General features: G+C 43.9%; 1 protein-coding gene across 1 annotated transcript in view; it reads right to left on the reverse strand.

Annotated features, from left to right (window-relative positions):
• Positions 1 to 573: 573 nt before the first annotated feature.
• GLP1R (glucagon like peptide 1 receptor) overlaps positions 574 to 20848 on the reverse strand; it is a 309769-nt gene continuing 289494 nt past the window's right edge. Inside the window, exons 12-14 of the mRNA XM_075595108.1 lie at positions 16304 to 16442; positions 3353 to 3394; positions 574 to 2021 (exon numbers count right to left, since the gene is read on the reverse strand). Coding sequence (XP_075451223.1) covers positions 1884 to 2021; positions 3353 to 3394; positions 16304 to 16442 — 319 coding nt within the window. The 3' untranslated portion in view covers positions 574 to 1883. The remainder of the gene's footprint in view (positions 2022 to 3352; positions 3395 to 16303; positions 16443 to 20848) is intronic.

The following is a 20848-nucleotide window of genomic DNA, read 5'->3' on the forward strand; positions in this document are numbered from 1 at the left end:
AAACGCCTACTAACTTGGTACGTTGTACAACCCTCAAAAGAGTGAAGTGTTGCAGAGAGACTAATAGGATTAATGAGAGGGTGGCAGCAAGGGAACTTGTAATTCAAATAGTGAATCCAATTAGCTATGCTATTTTCAGTCACATGTGACTTTTTATTTGCTGCTTTATTAAGAGCGACATTACGGAAATGTGTTTGACAGAAAACAGAACGCAGAGTTAGTAAAGTGCGTGCCAGAGGTGCTCGAGAAATCTGGGCCCTTTAGGTTAGCCGTTTAATACCACTGACATCTTCACTGCTGCAGGAGCCAGCCACACCATGTAGACGGGCTATGGGCTAACACAGGGGTGGGCAACTCCAGTCCTCAAGGGCGACCAACAGGTCAGGTTTTCAGGATATCCCTACTTCAGCACAGGTGGCTCAATCACAGACTGAGCCACTGATTCAGTCATCTGTGCTGAAGCAGGGATATCCTGAAAACCTGATCTGTTGGTGGCCTTTGAGGACTGGAGTTGCCCACCCCATGACTAACAGCACTGTATTTTTTTTTAAATAATTAACTAACTGTTGGCTGAGATAGAATTTAAATAAAAACAGTCCACAAGCTTTAAAAATGTCACACGTCTCATCTTCAGCTATAGGGCCATATTTACTAAGTGGTGCAACTCGGTCAGACACCTGGTGCCAGAGAACCCCTTACTGTTCATTGGAACGCGGTAAGGTTTCTCCTGGAGTAACACCGCTGTCTCAATATGGCTCATAATGTCCGCACATATGAAGAAGAATATAAGGTCTCAAAACGTCATGGACGTATGTAGATCTATGAAGAAGTCTAATAAAAAGTGTATGAGCAAGAACATATCCTCTGGCCCCGAGAGGAAAGGCGGTATCTTCCAGTAGTTTTATTTTGTATACATTTTTTTTAAAGCCCTTTTGAATTTTAAACTTACATTTAATCCTTGTGCATTGCGGGCCCACCTGGCAGTGAAGTCGTTTCAATGCTTTTCATTGTAATCTGCACAGCTATGAAACTGCTCATCCTCTTCTGTAGGATTGTTAATACTATTATAGCCACACAGTGCAGCCTTCTGCTATTGTCAATAGGTGATGACTCACTCTACAAGTGATTAACTCCCCATTATTTATTGAGATTTGTAATCATTATTGATTACAATATTGATTATTCAGTTTACGGTCATCTTGACTTTTCTACTTTGAATCCTAAATCTGAGTGGTCTGTGAAGTCATTAAAGAAAACAATCCAGTATCATCGCACCTAGAACTGTTGATGAAAAAAAAAGCAGATTCATGTAACCAATGCAAAAACATTAAAAAAAAATAACCTTTTCTTGTCCATGACCGGGTACTTTACATCCTCGCAAAATCTCTCTTTGAGGTTGTCTACATGGAGTAAAACCTATTGCAAAATAATATTTCGTGTTGCACACTAGAAACCTGCTTCCCATTGTGCCTCCTCCGAGACCTGCTTTACAATTCTGCCCTTGCAATGTTTTTTGTTCCAATTAGCACGTGTTGTAATCAGGAGCAATAAACGTCAGGTATTTGCCATTATAAATATGCCTGAGGAGAGTTACATGTCCTTCATTAAAAAAATGAAATGAATACAAAACGCGTCTCCATCAATTATTAGTTGATTTTCATGGGTGAATGCTTCCATTTGCTCCGTGTTCAATACACCACGTGCATTGGGATTGATGTTTGAAACTGGCTGACTTGCCCTTGATAAAACAAAGAATGATGGTCTTCTGTGCAAATAGTTTATCTCATTGCTCATGGAATATCCTTTGACATCTCCATAGTAAAAGTGCTATCTTCATAGGTTGACCTGAACCATCGTCCATGGTAGTCTCTAAAAAGATGAGTTTAGACACTGCTGCTGATGGTGGCTCCGCTGCTCAGGCTATTCGTTGGAAATATGATGGGTTTCAGGCTGCTGTCTCTTGGGCTGTGGAGATGCTCCAACCTCCAACGCTGCCACCGTTTCTGGAACTCAGCCTGGACCTTCCAGTGCCAAAGAAGGGAAAATACCCAGTGAATTTTATAATTCCTTTACTTCAAAGGGGATTACAGACACAGTGCTTCACTCCACCTGTTACTTCTTAATTAACATTGAACATTTGTGTACATTTTATCTCACGCCAAACGGTCGTATGCCATGTATATGCTGTACTGCTCTGTTGCGACACAGACATTGAAAATAAAAAAGGGACTATCCTGCATTAACCACTTGGAAAAGTTCTTATAGGAACCACTCTAATGGGCCTATTCATTAAACTGCGATAAGGGAGTTTCTGGGGGCAAACGAACATTTTCACACAGATTCTGATGTTATCAAATTCCATTAAGCCATTATCGTATGTCTAAACCGTGTGAACACGGCTGTTTTGACACGCTTTGGTTTCAGCTAAGCAATCCGTTGCAAATTTTGAATGCAAATGGAGGTGAACTGGCAAAATGACATTATTAGAGGCCATTCATTCCGCTGCGCGTTTGAAAGACACGGCCAGAAACCTAGTATTGCTCAGTTAGACAAAATAGGGCTTTTACTGGAGAGAGCCATTTAGCAGAGGGCCCATTTATTTACATATCCCTAAACACATTAACCTATCCACCACATGGGGAGACGAGACATACCTGGGAACTAACCCGAGAGATACCTGGGAGATATGCAAATCATTCATTTGCATAAATGTTACATCTTTTTTTAATTTGCATGTTTTCCAGGTATCTCAGGTTTGTTTGTCACACTATGTGGAGTAAAGATTACTGTATTTCAAAGTATATTTTAAAAAAAGGGGCCCTTTCTCCAAAAGCCCTAATTTACCTGCCTGAGGGAGGTGAGATTTCTGATTCAGTTTCCGGATGGTACTGCCGAAACTGGGGCAAAAACAATCATGTAAAAGAGATGTCAAACCGAGCGATTTTCTGAATGAGGCAAATTACATTTTTATAGTGTCACATTGCATGCCGTTTCGCGATGATTTGGCGTTGGCAATATTGCAGTTTAATGAACAGGACCCTACATGTTTATCACTTTTTGCTTCTACTGTAGGTAGTAGGTTGAGTAGTTACTCAATTGCCCAAATGAATAATTTAATTAAAAAGTAAAAATATTCAAATGTCTCCACTACGAGCATTGCTTGTGTTTACATTTTGAAAGTTGCTGAATACATACTCAGTTTTATAAAAGAATAAAGTAATTGGAAGAGGTTTATTTCGGTCCTTTGTGATTTAGGATGAGTGTCACTGTCTCCCTGTATTTTTGGCTCAATGCTTCCTTGAAGTGCACTATACAAAATGTACCCCAAGGGGAAGGATTTATTGGATCTTACCTCATTATTGATAAAGCAGTAGAGGATGGAAACCATTAATCCCTAAAAATTAAAAAAAAAAAAAAGAAGACAGTGGATTAATTGACAAAATCTGTGGATTAAAGCATATAAATCACTTAAATATAGATTAAAATGTTAAAATATATGTTAAGTCACATTGATCCATGAAGACATGGAATGTGTAACAATATTATGGAGTGATGTCTATCCCTGTTTCAGCACAGGTGCCTGAATCAGAGGCTCAGTCTTTGCAGAGGCGCAGTCTTTCACTGAGCCTCTGATTTAGCCACCTGTGCTGAAACAGGGACTGTTTGAGCCACTTGTGCAGAAGCAGGGATATCCTTAAAACCTGACCTGTTGGTGCCCCTGGAGGACTGGAGTTGTCCACTCCACTCGTGGGCAAGGCTGATATAGCACAAATTAAGTTAACTAAATGATTGTTTTTAGCGAAAGCCTGATGGCAAAGATGTGATTATCGCAACATGTTCAATAAACCTCAAGAGAGAAGGGACTGGGGAGACTTTCAAAAGTATTACATGTATAAACAAGGTATAAATGGGAAACATTTGTCATAGCAAAATAAATACCCAACAGAGGTGGAAGAATTAACACTTCAAAGAAGAACAAGGTGACTGCAATGATCTTGGTGGGTTTGTAAGACATTTGAATGAGAAACAAACGGTATAATAATAAGCAGCATGCATGTTGTACAGCACAGTTTCCCCGCAGTTGTATCACATCGCAACTCTCCCTGCCTCACTGCTAGTGATCCTCTACTTATTCCTCTATTAATAACGTTGTTCAACATTAGGGACCTTATGATGATACTATTTTATGCAATGTACATATTTCCACAACTTCCCTCCCAAGAAAACATCAAACCCAACATATATATATATATAAAAAACAGAAGGAAAAAAGCTGCGCCTTACAGGAACATATAAACTATGTATGTCTATGTAAAAATATATCTATTGTATAACCTAATGATCTAAACAATAATGTGTAGGTATACAGACCTATAACCATAAGATAGGCCCATTACAAACATAAAACATATACACATGGAAAAAAAGCAATTGAAAGGATAAACCAGTCCTCAGATAGTTCCGATGATGAATATGGGTGCTGGTATGTAGGGTCTCCGGCAGCTCTCAATGTGGATCTACCACGTCCACAGGATATCTAAAAAGGAAAAGAGAGGAGAGAGCGCACGCCCATAGCGTATAAAAGTATATTTAATGAAGGGGAGGGGGGAGGGAGGGGTAAAAAACGCACTTACAAGAAGTACAATAAAATCAAGCATATGTGATAATAATCACCACCATCCGGTCTAACTGCAAGCTCTTGGGGCAGTCCCAGGCTCCGTTGGTGAAGGAGCAGCGTCTCAGCAGATTCCAGGACTGATGTAGGTCATCCGGTCAAAATGCAGACTTTGGGGGCATTCCCAGGCTCCGTTGGCAAATGAGCAGCGTACCAGCAGTGTCCCAGGGCTGGTGTGCTGTAAATAGTCCCAGACAAAAGTTCTGTATGGATAGTGCCTGCAGCACTAGCGCTAGGATCAATCCACTCCTGCGCTGGATGTAGACTTGAATGTCAGTGCGTCTGACGTCACGACGCTCCCTGACGCGTTTCGTCAGTCTCGGCTAACTTTTTCAAAGGGATAACGTGAGGGGGGGAGGTCCGGTTTTATATACACACTCCAATAAAGGTAATTGTTGAAAAAACGCCCCTACTCAGCTGCAATCATTATCCGTGCTACCAACACTATAGAATACATAATTACATTTAATGCAGATATTTACCCTGAAAGAATTTGGAGGAGATGATAAATTTAACATATACATACAATACAATGTCTATCATATTGCTAAATATACATTTACAATTAACACACAGTTAAACATATATTTGATATAAAATAGTTATCAGTAACCAATTATAAAACAACAATATAAAACAGCATCGTTCTCTAGGGTTCAAACCAAAATTGAAAATACTAGTCTTGTATGTGGATCAAACCCCATCAATATTAACTATGGGATACATTGCAATAACTCAGTATTGTGAAATGATGATACATATCTAGATCCCACCTGTAGATAGAGGGATGATCACACATAAGCCAGTTTGGAGTATAATACTTAGATATTGATGATAGAAAAATAGATCATATGACATTATAAACTTATTAATATATGTGCAACCAAAATATAACAAGTATTAAATATTGCACCCTGATGAGTGCCTAAATCAAATATCAATTCTTATGATCCCATATGTTTGGACCAAGGACAAAATGAATTTAAATATAAATATAATAAAAAAATATATAGATGAAAAATTAAAAAATGAAATATAAAAATAAAAATAAAAATAAATTTTTTGAATTTAAATGTTCATACAAATGAAAGCCTAAACTCAAAAGGAGACTATGTAACTGGAGTCTATATGCCACAAACAAAGCTGGGGCCCGGAAGGTAAATCTATAAATATGTGCTACAGTGTGATATAGTGAACCAAGTGTTGTGTATGTAAATAAGTTATGTGTACTATAAACTATATACTATATACCTATTTGTATTTATTCTATGTGGTGACTACCAGGCCCTAGTTGGCCATGTTTAAGTGAATATCTAATGAATAAATTCATTATATATATTTAAGAGTACTATTATGGTGTTGTGCTATGTATATAAGGGTAGATTCCTCATACCATCTATTAGACCCAGTGTCCCTATTTTAAAGTATCTATTTTATAAATCAACAATAGTGTGTAATGAATGGATATCCATAATTTAGACGGAAGGGAGGAGGGTGGGAACTGGGAAGGGAAGGTACAAAATAGGGGGGGAGGGAGGGAAAGGGGGGGGGGGGGGGAAGGGGAGGGGAGAAGGGGGAGGGAAAGGAATGGGATGGGAATGGGGGGACCTCTGGAGGAGATCCAAACAAGGGATGAAGTGGAGAAGCAGAGGAGGAGAACAGGAAGAGGCATCCGAGGATGAACTAAACTAAAGTACTAACGTCTAAACATTCGTTTAGTCCCCCAGGGCTGAGAGTGCCCAATTGGTGAATCCAATAGGATTCCCGCCTGCAGAGCGTCTTGAACCGGTCGCCTCCCAGAACACAGGAAGAAATGGTCTCTATTCCCATAATTTGCATGGTCTTGGGATTCTGTTGATGGAATAATTTAAAGTGTCGAGGGACACTGTGATTATTCAGACCCTTAATGACATTTCTCCTATGTTCTAGGAAGCGAGTTCCCAGAGTCCTGGTGGTTCGTCCAACATATTTCAGACTACAACCGCACTGTATAAGATACACAACATAAGTGCTAAGACAGGTGATAGAGCTACTGATGTCATACGTGGTACCCCTTGTTGGAGAACAAACTTGAGTTTGATTCAAAAGATGCCTGCACGTAATGCATCGACTGCGGCCACAGGGATGGTTACCCAATGGTCCCTTCTGTTTAACAGTATCACAAATAGAGGAAGATTTAAGCCTAGTGGGAGCTAGTATGCTTTTTATACTCCTTGCTTTCCTATATGTAACAGTAGCTCTATCCGGCAGGATAGGTCCTAGATGAGGATCACACTTTAGAATGGACCAATGATCATTTAAAATCCTATTGATAAATTTGGATGACTGGTTGTAGGTGGTAATAAATCTTACAGTCGACCTCTCTATCTCTGAATGTATTATTGGGGTGTCATAACCTGAACGTTTTCCTCTCTGTTGTTTATTCTGTTTGTCTTTAGATTTTTCAAGTAAAGTCGATCTAGCAATGGAACTCACCTTGCTGAGAGAGTCGGACACCACGACGGGATCATATCCCTTGGAAAGAAATTTCTTCCCAAGTGTGACTGACTGGTTTTCAAAGTCAACATCCCTTGTGCAGTTCCTACGAATTCTGTGGAACTGCCCCAAGGGAATATTGTTGAGCCAGTGTTTATGATGGTTGCTGGACGCATGGACGTAGCTATTCACAGACACAGACTTGAAATGTGTGGTGGTAATGATATTCAGGTCTGTGTCTATGCTCAGGGCCAGATCCAGAAAGACAGTGGACAAGTTGTTGATATCAAAAGTGAATTTGAGTCCAAACGAGTTGTCGCTGAAAGAGCTCAAAATATCGTGTAGGACTGACTCCTCTCCATCCCAAATTATAATGATATCATCTATGAAACGGCCATAGTATACGAGACCCGCTCCAAGCGAGATGTTTTGCCAGACATGGGATTCCTCCCAGTGCCCCATAAAGAGGTTGGCATAACTGGGAGCGAATCTCGTACCCATGGCCGTTCCACAGATTTGTAAATGAAAATCATTTTCAAATAAAAAATAATTGTGCGTAAGAATGAAGTGAATACTTTGTAAAATAAATCGCCTATGTTTTTCTGGGAATAGTGAATCCTTGTCCAACCAATATTTGATTGCCTCTAACCCCTTGGTGTGTTCAATGCAGGTGTATAGTGATGATACATCACATGTAGCCCATAGATAGGTGGATTTCCACCTGATATTGGAAATGGAGTCGATGACATGGAGCGTATCCTTAACATGGGACCTAAGTGCAGTAACATAGGGGTGGAGAAAGTAATCTACATATTGGGATAGGGTCGATGTCATCGACTCCACGCCCGATACTATGGGTCTACCAGGGGGATTGGACAAGGATTTGTGCACTTTGGGAAGGTGATAAAAAATGGGAGTGCGTGGATGTGAACAAAACAAAAATTTAAATTCCACTTTTGAAATAATACCATCACCCAGTGCAGATGTGAGGAGCTCCTTCAGCAACAGCTGGTAGGTGTCAACTGGATCGGATTCCAACAAGGTATAGGAGGCCGAGTCACCCAGGAGTCTGCGTGCCTCTGTGAGATAAGCAGATAAGTCCTGGATGACTATGCCCCCCCCCTTGTCGGCCTGTCTAATAACTATATCATGATTGATTTTAAGCCCGCCCAATGCGCCCAGTTCACCTTTTGTTAAATTGGGATTGAATTTGATGGATTTGGCACACATGGACTCAAAGTCACGTAAAACCAGGCTGTAGAACGTATCCACAAATCCGCCCTTGGACTGGTATGGGAAGAAGACTGATTTTGGTCTAAAAGGTGAGTGCAAAATATTGCAATCCTCATCTAAATCTCCCTCCACATACCTGGTCGGATTGGTGGACCGCTCAAAGTTGTCAAGAGATACCTGTGATCCCGAAGGTGAATCCGACTCCCTCAGCAATGAAGTGAGTGCATCAATGCATTGTTCTTCCTGTGTATTAAAGACAATTCTTGGGTCAGTACATTTGATATTCTTCTCCTGAATTTTATAGTGTCTATTTAATGTAATTTTCCTCACAAAACTGTTGAGATCAATAAACAATTGAAATAAATTAGGGCCTGTATTGGGGGCAAAAGATAAACCCCGCTCTAATAAGGACTTTTCACATTCAGTCAATACAGTGGATGAAAGATTGAAAATATTACTGCACTCTAATGGTGTAACTATTCCTCCTCTGTTTTTCTTCTTCCTCTGGACAGCTCTGCCTGCCCTAACTCCTCTGCTCCTCTTTTCCCTTGGCCCGAAGGCCTGTTTGGGGCCTCGCGGTCCCAAAGGGGATAGTGCTTGTCTGGATCTCTCCCCTTCAGTCCCCCCTCCCGCCTCGGTGTCCCGTCTAAAAAATGGGCAGATCTATGGTGGGTGGTGGATTCTTTAGGCCTAGCCCCTCTATTAGTATCAGCTGATGTACCATTTGTATCCCGCACATGAGGGCTATCAGAGCTCGCCCCAGTTTCTCCTGTGGGAGACTCTACCTCCAGGACCGAGAATCTCCCACTAGTGTGTGTGTGCGAGGAACTGTTAGGTGGGTCCCGAACCCTTTCAGGCTCAACATGACTGGGGGGGGGGCATGATTGGATGTGTCCCTATACGTATGGGAACCACCTCTACCCGACCTAGAGCCAGACCTGTATCTCCCTCCCTTTTTGTAATTAGGATTGTGTGGTCGCTTCCAGACCCTTACCTTGTTTGTGGCATAGTCCTCCTTATCCCGATTGAGTTTAGTATCTTTCCTGTCAATGATCTCCTTTTCAAATGTAATGACTCTCCTACTAGTCTTATCATCATATTCCTTGAACTCCTCAGTATCACAATAAGGTTTGAGTACCCCTTGAATTTTCTCAATCTCCAACTCCAATTCTTTCACTTTTTTGTCTCTAAAATCTATTAAAAGTTTCATTAATGAGAATGAGCACCTATCAAGTGTCTCATTCCATTCCCTGCTAAATTCTGGATTGGTTTCAAATGTGGGGGATTTCGTTACCCTTAGACCTCTAGGGATGATTTTACGGTCTAGATAGTCTTGTAAGGAACAAGCGTCCCACCAATGTCTCATTTCATCCTTCATTAAAGTTTCTAATGTAAAAATTTTTTACTTTTAATATCTATTTTATTTTCTGTATCCATATTGTTCTCGGTATTTAATGAAGGAATTAATCCACTCCGTCTGGAGTACCTCTCCTTTGCTGATTGCATCATGTTTATATATAAAATGGGTTCCTATACACAGGCTGCTGCTTAAGAGTAATATAGAAAAAACAGAAGGAAAAAAGCTGCGCCTTACAGGAACATATAAACTATGTATGTCTATGTAAAAATATATCTATTGTATAACCTAATGATCTAAACAATAATGTGTAGGTATACAGACCTATAACCATAAGATAGGCCCATTACAAACATAAAACATATACACATGGAAAAAAAGCAATTAAAAGGATAAACCAGTCCTCAGATAGTTCCGATGATGAATATGGGTGCTGGTATGTAGGGTCTCCGGCAGCTCTCAATGTGGATCTACCACGTCCACAGGATATCTAAAAAGGAAAAGAGAGGAGAGAGCGCACGCCCATAGCGTATAAAAGTATATTTAATGAAGGGGAGGGGGGAGGGAGGGGTAAAAAACGCACTTACAAGAAGTACAATAAAATCAAGCATATGTGATAATAATCACCACCATCCGGTCTAACTGCAAGCTCTTGGGGCAGTCCCAGGCTCCGTTGGTGAAGGAGCAGCGTCTCAGCAGATTCCAGGACTGATGTAGGTCATCCGGTCAAAATGCAGACTTTGGGGGCATTCCCAGGCTCCGTTGGCAAATGAGCAGCGTACCAGCAGTGTCCCAGGGCTGGTGTGCTGTAAATAGTCCCAGACAAAAGTTCTGTATGGATAGTGCCTGCAGCACTAGCGCTAGGATCAATCCACTCCTGCGCTGGATGTAGACTTGAATGTCAGTGCGTCTGACGTCACGACGCTCCCTGACGCGTTTCGTCAGTCTCGGCTAACTTTTTCAAAGGGATAACGTGAGGGGGGGAGGTCCGGTTTTATATACACACTCCAATAAAGGTAATTGTTGAAAAAACGCCCCTACTCAGCTGCAATCATTATCCGTGCTACCAACACTATAGAATACATAATTACATTTAATGCAGATATTTACCCTGAAAGAATTTGGAGGAGATGATAAATTTAACATATACATACAATACAATGTCTATCATATTGCTAAATATACATTTACAATTAACACACAGTTAAACATATATTTGATATAAAATAGTTATCAGTAACCAATTATAAAACAACAATATAAAACAGCATCGTTCTCTAGGGTTCAAACCAAAATTGAAAATACTAGTCTTGTATGTGGATCAAATGTGGATCAAACCCCGAGACTGACGAAACGCGTCAGGGAGCGTCGTGACGTCAGACGCACTGACATTCAAGTCTACATCCAGCGCAGGAGTGGATTGATCCTAGCGCTAGTGCTGCAGGCACTATCCATACAGAACTTTTGTCTGGGACTATTTACAGCACACCAGCCCTGGGACACTGCTGGTACGCTGCTCATTTGCCAACGGAGCCTGGGAATGCCCCCAAAGTCTGCATTTTGACCGGATGACCTACATCAGTCCTGGAATCTGCTGAGACGCTGCTCCTTCACCAACGGAGCCTGGGACTGCCCCAAGAGCTTGCAGTTAGACCGGATGGTGGTGATTATTATCACATATGCTTGATTTTATTGTACTTCTTGTAAGTGCGTTTTTTACCCCTCCCTCCCCCCCTCCCCTTCATTAAATATAATTTTATACGCTATGGGCGTGCGCTCTCTCCTCTCTTTTCCTTTTTAGATATCCTGTGGACGTGGTAGATCCACATTGAGAGCTGCCGGAGACCCTACATACCAGCACCCATATTCATCATCGGAACTATCTGAGGACTGGTTTATCCTTTCAATTGCTTTTTTTCCATGTGTATATGTTTTATGTTTGTAATGGGCCTATCTTATGGTTATAGGTCTGTATACCTACACATTATTGTTTAGATTATTAGGTTATACAATAGATATATTTTTACATAGACATACATAGTTTATATGTTCCTGTAAGGCGCAGCTTTTTTCCTTCTGTATTAAAAGCAGTGTTCGACAAACCTATACATTTGCTCGCCCCGGGCGAGTGGATTTAACCCCCGGGCGAGTAAATATTGGCCCAAGCAGCACACGTTTAGTACTAGGTGGCGAGTAGATTTTTTTGTGTGGCGAGTAGATTTTTTGGTGATTTGTCAACCACTGTATATAAGTATATAAAGCAATTGTGCAGCAATAAGGCCGAGGCCCCGCTGCCTCAGTCAGGCGACGTGCTGAGAGGCAATTGACCACTACCTGCGGTCCATAGGGAGCGGGAGCTGGAGCGCGGGGGGCGTGGTTTGAGCGGAAGATCCGTTCGTCCGTCCGCCCCTGTCATTACCCCCCCCGCTTGTCCGTCACCTTTGGTGCCCCCCCACACAACTCACACACACACTTTCCCCCCCTTCCTTTTGGAGGTGGGGGAAGCTCTGACACTCCAGCCCCAGCGCAGATATGCGCACCACGTGACGCGTCACCGCTCGGGATCGCAATCCTCTTGCATCCCATGGCGGCTGATGCGTCACAGCACGTAGTGAGCCTCGTCGGAAGCAGGCAGCGGGGACAGACAGGCAGGAGGTAAGGGGCTGGTGGCCCGCGCGTGCGCGGCCGTCCTCAGCGGGTCCTCAGCCTAAGGGAAACTGCAGGGATTATGCCCTACGCTGCTACCTGTTGGCTTGCAGGGGCTAAGTCTCCGCTAGTGGGGAGCCTGAGGTGAATGGGTGCAGCGCCTCCACCTGTGAGGATCCCAGCATTGGTGGGATAGCTCCTTAGGGGAACTGGTATACCTATACTGTATACCCCAGAAAACACACTCACAGGTTATGCAATACTGTAGGTCTTTACTGTGATCCCACAGTATAGCAAGGAGAACAATGTGCAACACAGCAATACAATAACAATACAATAACAGTGCAATAATAAGGGTGCTAGTTCCCCTCCCCACAATACTTAGGGTACCCTGTGCACCGGTAACCCTGTGTCCATCAGAGCCTCCTTTGTCCCAAGTGTATATGTGAGGGCAGCGCTACTCTCGGGTGTTGTTGATGCACTCTACCTTCCAGGTACAGGCCTAACCAGGAGATGCTTCCAGAATGGGGGATGGTCAGGTCCCACGCCGCAGGGTCCCCGACACCAAGCCCCTCACGCCTCACGATCGGGCCGCGCACGCGGTGCTGTCTCCAGCCGGAGTAGCTCACAGCACAGTCTGATTCCTGCTCCGCTGAGGTATCTGGCTACAGGGTAATGCCTAAACTGTTGGCGATCCCTTACACACTTATCTACAGTAAGGGGCCTGCCTGGGCTAGGGAGGAAAGTCTGGCCTAGTCCAGGAAGCCTTACTAGCTCCCAGGACAGTCCTAGCACCTCATGTGCTCTGGCAGCTCTGACTCCACATGTCACAGACACAATGTTTCATTCCCTGCTCAGTGTCAGAGTTCAGGGACATAGAGTTTCTTTTATTCCGTCCCTGCATGCCCCAGTGGCCAAGCGGAATACCCTTCTACACTTGTTATCACTGAAGACTCTCTCTGGAAATACCATGTCTGGTAAATATGCCATTTATACTTACTGTCACAGATACAGTATGCTGCTCAAATTGCTTGGTGTGCATATTTCTAAATACTAATAATACTATTAATAAGTGACTAATAAACAGAAATGTGTGTTTCAGGTAAATAAAGCAACCTTCAGTGGCGTGGCCTGTTGGTATGGTTTCTGTTTCAAGCATAGAAAACTGTTTTCTTCCACATTAGCAATGTCTTGAATTATTTGCGGGCAATCCGTCACTTCTTGTGTTTTTGTTGTTGTTGCATTTCTCTATTACTAAATGAGCCTCAGGGAACTTTCGTAGCATTTCTTTATAAAGGTTCATCAGTATTACAACCTTACCCCCCTGGAAAAGAATTCCTTCTATCACTGAAAGTTCATGCCTGCAGTTCCAGACAAACACTTGTTGTTGTATATGGAGTACATTCAGAGAAAGGAAAGTTACCTGTGGGCTACCTTATGCTGCAAAACTCGGACTTGGATAGTCAGTTCACTAAAAAAACTCTTAATAGATTGACTGGTGCTCTTCAATATCATTATTAGTGGCATACATATATACAAATATATTCAGGATCAATACAAGGAGCTTTCCAAAAAGAACTATTTATCCCAAGGGCAGTACATAGGACTCGGGGGCATCCCTTAAGGTTAGAGGAAATGAGATTTCACCAGCAACAAAGGAAATGGTTATTTACAGTAAGGGCAGTTAAAATGTGGGATTCATTACCCATGGAGACTGTGATGGCAGATTTGGTGATTGTGTAGTACTTCATGTTTTATATTCCTGTTCTAAAGCTGTAGAATCCCACAATTATTGGGCCCATAATAATTTCCACAAAAAAAGGCTGTGACGTGAGGGGGTAACCAGGCTCACTAATAAAGGCCAAGCCTACTTGGTTGCCCCTGAGTCACGTTGTGGGGTCCTAGAGTGTCAGCTGTCGTGTATGTACTGCTCTGCATTGTATGGAAATATGCGACGATAAAGAATTTTTGTGGCTTTGCCATCCCAGAGTGCCAGCACGCAGAGATTGCTAGGCTATGAGTTTCAGGGTGGGCTTTGCGGAGAAAGTCTTTTCAGATTGTGGCTATGTAGCGGGGTTCCAGAGCTGCAGAATTCCCCAAAAATGTAGATGGGAATCAGGTAGGATTCAAGGATACATTGAAGCGCAATGCTCCCATCAAAATCCTACCCTGACAACATTCATGCAGCTCACCGCCAGGAGTCCCTGCTTCAGCACAGGCCAAAAAGGTAAACAGGGACACAGGGATTTGTGTATCCCGGGTATAGTCAGGGGTCCCTGGTTTAGGGGGAGTCCCCCATGGCATATGCCCCTAACCCCTGGACCCGGTATAGGGGTTTGGGGTGTCTGCAACCATGTATAAGGTTGCGAGAGTAGAATTATTTCTAAGTCCAGCTTCAGTACAATTGAAGCAACCCTGAAAATGAACCTGAGCATTATTTGAAGCAACTTTTATTAAAACTTCTTATAGGAAGGTCTAGGAGCTCTGAAAATGAACGTGCGCGTCTTTTCAGTAGATCCTTGGGGGTGAGGGACAGAAGAATGTTGTAAGATTTTTATTAACAATATATGTGTAGGCTCTGTATCTGAACTGGGGCATTTCCAAGTCGTTGTTTCTGAGTGAACAGATGGCCACCAGGCTTGGTGCCACTGTGTCTGGTCGGGTCCCGGACTTGAAAGCCTCAGAGATACCAAGGTGTTAGGGCGGGCGGAGTACCGGAGTTACAGTCCAGTACCCACATCCTGACATGAATAAGGGCTATCTGGCAACCATTTGCCCATCCCCAGACTCTGAGGAGCCTAGCAAATCGGGGGGGTTCAATATGCTAAGTGGCAGAGGTGCCAGGTTGGCGCATGCCCCGTAGCAGAATTGAAATCAGTGCCTACCCGGCTTCAGAGCACCGGCAAATCTGTGATAGGCTGGTGGAAAGATTCCCACGCTCTCATTGGCTATAGCGTTATGTGAATGGGACTGAAAATCCTTTAAGAAACCTAGCAACCAATCAGATATTCTAAAGAAATCCTAAGTGCCAAGACAGCAGCGGCAGTTTTGTACTGACCAAAAGATGCTCTGAGAGAAATAGACACGAGCCGGCTTCAGAAATTTCATGGTAAGACATTTTCTAAGTCCCGCTTTTCAGCGGCCAAATTCTGTAAAGAGACTCAGCGGTCGCGGCTGGAACTACAAACCGAAAAGAGTACCAGGATGTTTGGTACTCGCTCCCAGTCTAGTGATATCAGCACCTCCAGAGTGGCAAGAGCGGTGGCATCAGGAACTGCATGCCAAGGTCAGTTCCAGGACTTTTTCGTCTACATCCCGGTCATTGAAATGCCTTGTAAAGACTTTGTTTTAAGGACTATCTGAGTTAAGAAAGGTTAGTTTTTTTTAACCCAGACCCCCAGTAAGTGTGTTTTCTTCTGTGTATAGTAATTCATTGTGTGCATGTCTGTTTCTAAGGAATAAACACAATTTGTTTTACTGCTTGGTTTTGCTCAATGAATGATCCTGGTAAAAAGATGTACATTTCCGGGTCTCCTGTGACAAAGGCTGAATAATGTTATTACTGAGCTCGATAAGGTTCATGGGACTTGGTTGAAAACATAAGAACTCCCAATACTGGGTCAGAACAAATGTCCATCAATGTCACTATCCCAACTTCCACAATGGCAAGTATCTGAAAACGTCGGGATGAGTTCAGTATATAGCATCACTCACTCCTTGCCTCTGGATGTGATCACTCTGCATTTCGATATTTAGGATATTTTCATGGTATTACATGCCTGCTACCCTGGCAGTGACACTGTAACAACATATTTCAGAATTAAATAAAGCCCTGCGTAATTTTTGTCCCTGTCACAGTAACCGAAAGATAGGAATAATATAAGGATGCATGCACATTAAAGTGATGCTCTCAGTACCTGGAAGGAGCCGAAGGACAACTCGAAGAAAAGTTTGACGTGCCGCAGGACTCCTTTGGCATGTTCATCTGTTACAAATGCGAAGATTATTTCATGCGTCCCCAGCAGAGGAATCAGAGTCAGTGTGGACTTGGCCAACCTGGGATTGTGAAAAGAACAATAATCACAGACAATATATAGAAGACACAAGGATCAAACGCATAATCTTGGGCAAAGGTTTTGATTTGGCTCTTCCTTTTTCCACTGTATTGATGATACATGTAAATTAGACACATTTGCATTTGTTAAGTAAATGGTGTTTTTATCTACTGCATCTCTCACTTTTGAATCCACTAAATTATTGATTTGTGTTCTCATAAAGATGTCTTTTAGGTTTATTTCATTCTTGTCCAGCTTCTTGTATAGTCACTCCCGACTATTACACAATCTAGCTGCTCCTTTCATTCCCACTATTCATTTTTATTGCACTACTTCTTACATCAAATAGTTGGCACCCAATACATAAATTCACTACCTAATATTCTCTACCATGAAAACATTTAAATAACCATTCACATGCCCTTCTCTTTGCTCTCCACTTATCAACTCCTTCGGATGAAGGTATTGGAAGGTACAAAAGGAAATGAAATAACACTACAGCTTCACCTGCAAGCACACTCTTCCAATGCACCCTTGTACGGCCCAGTCACTGCGGGCAGGCACGCGTCAGAGCGCCTGGCGGCACGTGCACCAGTTTCAGCCGCTATCTGTGTTTTAGAGGTCGCGAAGGGATGCGCGTTTTAGAGAAGAGCAGGGGGAGGCATGGCGGGAGCGCGGCCATGAAGTCACATGGCTGGTTCATCCTCATTGGCTGAACCACTGCCGTGACCTGGCCAGCGCTCGGCCGCCACGCCAAAAGACAAAAATCTGCAGCGAGGCGTGGGGACGAGGCCTTCGTATTGGAAATAACGTTTTTACCTTTTTAGAATTGGGACATCCTGAATTGAATCTCCTTTTTTACTGTGCAATTGAACTCTTTTCAATTCGTTATTCTTATTAGTCTTATTTCTTCCGTTTTAAACATTCCTGAAAAAAGTGTCTTTCATCCAACGGATTTTACTTTGACATTTTGTGCTTTTATGGAGTTTCTGTTATTCATGGCTTATTTGGCAACCGTATTTATGTTCACAAAATACATAAATACACAAATTAATAGTAAAACAACATATTTCCCTGTGTCTAAAAAAAAACACTTGCAGTACCATTTACTGTATATTGTTCCCCCTATGGAATCAACAGATTAAGCCTATAAAAAGTACATTGATTTTCAGTACCAATAATAAACTTGTTACCAGAAGTAAGTAACACAATTTGTTCTGTAATTTGTAGTAGGCCTTATTGGTTACCAAACAGGATAACTTTGGAAAAACAAAGGTACTGTAGATATGCCACAATGTATGAACAAGTACTCACAAGCCTAAATTACACCTGCTAATAACAGCATAAAAAAGGTCATATTGGTTGTTAAATGCTAAGACTTAATGACAAATGATGTCAGCCTATTTGTATTAAACAGTAGGCCTAGATCAGAAATACACATTAATAACTATAATGCTAAATCTTTCTGGAAAGCCAGTAATCCATTTGTTTATTGTCCGGGTGTGAAAAGCCTGAAGGTACCGCACTGAAAAGGTCATAGAAAAGTCATGTGAATGTATCAAGCTCATCCAGCAGGATCTCAGACATTATATTTCTAAGGAAATACAAAGTACTTTTCATATTTTAAGTGACACCAGCAGCTCAATAATAATAATAGAAAAATAGACACAGTGACATAGAAAATGAGTAAGATTAAAGGGCCGTTTGCACCATCCTGTTCACCCATTGCACCTACTTGCTATAAAACCAGAGCCAACACAAGATCATTTTATTTGGTACTTCATGACCTCTTATGCCTCAATTATGTCTTTCCCAAGCATTGTTTCATTCAATTCGGTATAAAAATAAATTTAAAAAAAGAGTCTGACTAAGGGTACTAGATGTCTAAAACTTTACTTCCTTGATTTGTTAATTGGTTCTGTTATTAGGCAACCAAACTGACATCATTGAGCTGGTAACGTGTCCAATTTGTATTACTGCTATTGTACGGAGGGAGGATTGGGGGGGGGGGAGGGAGGAGGGAGGGAGGAGGCAGGGGGTGGGGGGGAGGGAGGAGACAGGGGGTGGGGGGGAGGGAGGAGACAGGGGGTGGGGGGGAGGGAGGAGGCAGGGGGTGGGTGAGGGGAGGGAGGAGGCAGGGGGTGGGTGAGGGGAGGGAGGAGGCAGGGGATGGGTGAGGGGAGGGAGGAGGCAGGGTGTGGGTGAGGGGAGGGAGGAGGCAGGGGGTGGGTGGGGGGAGGGAGGAGGCAGGGGGTGGGTGAGGGGAGGGAGGAGGCAGGGGGTGGGTGGGGGGAGGGAGGAGGCAGGGGGCGGGGGGTTAGGGAGGAGGCAGGGGGTAGGGAGGAGGCAGGGGGTGGGGGGGAGGAGGCAGGGGGGTGGGGGGGAGAAGGAGGCAGGGGGGGAGGAGGAGGCAGGGGGGGGAGGAGGAGGCAGGGGGTTGGAGGGGGGAGGAGGAGGCAGGGGGGTGGGAGGGAGGAGGCGGGGGGTTGGGAGGGAGGAGGCAGGGGTGGGAGGGAGGAGGCAGGGGGTGGGGGGTGGGAGGGAAGAGGCAGGGGGTGGGAGGGAGGAGGCAGCACACACTCTCCCCGGCACCCTGATCCCGAGGAGGCGGAGCCACGTGGCCGCCTCCCATGCTGTTACCCTCCAAACTCCTACTGAGGACACTCTCCTCCTGGCGTCGCTGCTTGCAGCACCCGGTGTGGGGTGCGGGAGGCAACATGATGCGGGAGACCCGTGCGTCCGTGTCCCGGGCTGGTAGCACCCCTCTCCTACTGCCGTGCCCCAAGCGTACTTCCTGAGGAGGAGGAGAGACCTGTCGCCATGCTCCCAAGGAGGCGGTGCCACGCGGGTCTCTGTTCTGCTATCTCCCCGCAGCTCCTAACCGCGCACACTCTCCCTCCGGTGCCATGCGGGTGTTGGGAGGCGGCACCTTCTTATGCCCCGCTCCTCCCGCATACACTGTTCCCCTGGAGCCCTACCCCGTCTGCTTGCTCACAGGGGTGGGGGCGAGACACACCAGCCAATGAGAGCCATGGGAGGGTTGGCGGACCGAGGGACCAATGAGAATCCCCACATCTACTAACAATCAAACACTTTTCATTTTTATATATATAAGAAGAAGATAGATATCGCTGACATCATAGACTGTGCTGCCCATAGAATTTGAGTTTCTGTTCCACAGAGCCTACAATCTAATTTTGGTGCCTGAGGCACAGGGAAATATCAGGGGAGATGCAGCAACCGAGAGAACATTTGCATAGTAGTTTATGATGCATTTCTCTATTTTCTGCTGGTGTTCGGTCAAATATAAGAAAGTGTTTATTACATCTGATGCAAATTATTATCCGGAGAAGTTTACTCCGCCTAAGACCTGGCAGGTTATTTTGATGCAAATGCAGGAGAAAAAAGGCGACATGAAGAGATCCAGATTTTGATGCATCTCATTATACTTTGTGCCCCATGTAACTCCTACTCATCGCCTCCTACTGACTCTCCCCAAGGTGCAAGCTGAGGCAGAGACGCAGAATGTGATACATCTCATTATAATCTGTGCACCATTTAACTCCCCCAACTCCTCCTACTGACTCTCCCCAAGGTGCAAACTGGGGCAGAGACGCAGAATGTGATACATCTCATTATAATCTGTGCCCCATGTAACTCCTCCCCAACTCCTCCTACTGACTCTCCCCGAGGTGCAAACTGGGGCAGAGACGCAGAATGTGATACATCTCATTATAATCTGTGCCCCATGTAACTCCCCCAACTCCTCCTACTGACTCTCCCCAAGGTGCAAACTGGGGCAGAGACGCAGAATGTGATACTTCTCATTATAATCTGTGCACCATGTAACTCTCCCCAACTCCTCCTACTGACTCTCCCCAAGGTGCATGCTGGGACAGAGACGCAGAATGTGATACATCTCATTATAATCTGTGCACCATTTAACTCCCCCCAACTCCTCCTACTGACTCTCCCCAAGGTGCAAGCTGAGGCAGAGACGCAGAATGTGATACATCTCATTATAATCTGTGCACCATTTAACTCCCCCCAACTCCTCCTACTGACTCTCACCATGGTGCAAGCTGAGGCAGAGACGCAGAATGTGATACATCTCATTATAATCTGTGCACCATGTAACTCCCCCCAACTCCTCCTACTGACTCTCCCCAAGGTGCAAGCTGGGACAGAGACGCAGAATGTGATACATCTCATTATAATCTGTGCACCATGTAACTCCCCCAACTCCTCCTACTGACTCTCCCCAAGGTGCAAACTGGGGCAGAGACGCAGAATGTGATACATCTCATTATAATCTGTGCCCCATGTAACTCCCCCAACTCCTCCTACTGACTCTCCCCAAGGTGCAAACTGGGGCAGAGACGCAGAATGTGATACTTCTCATTATAA

This window comes from Ascaphus truei, chromosome 4 (genome assembly GCF_040206685.1).
Source record: "Ascaphus truei isolate aAscTru1 chromosome 4, aAscTru1.hap1, whole genome shotgun sequence".
Taxonomy (NCBI): domain Eukaryota; kingdom Metazoa; phylum Chordata; class Amphibia; order Anura; family Ascaphidae; genus Ascaphus; species Ascaphus truei.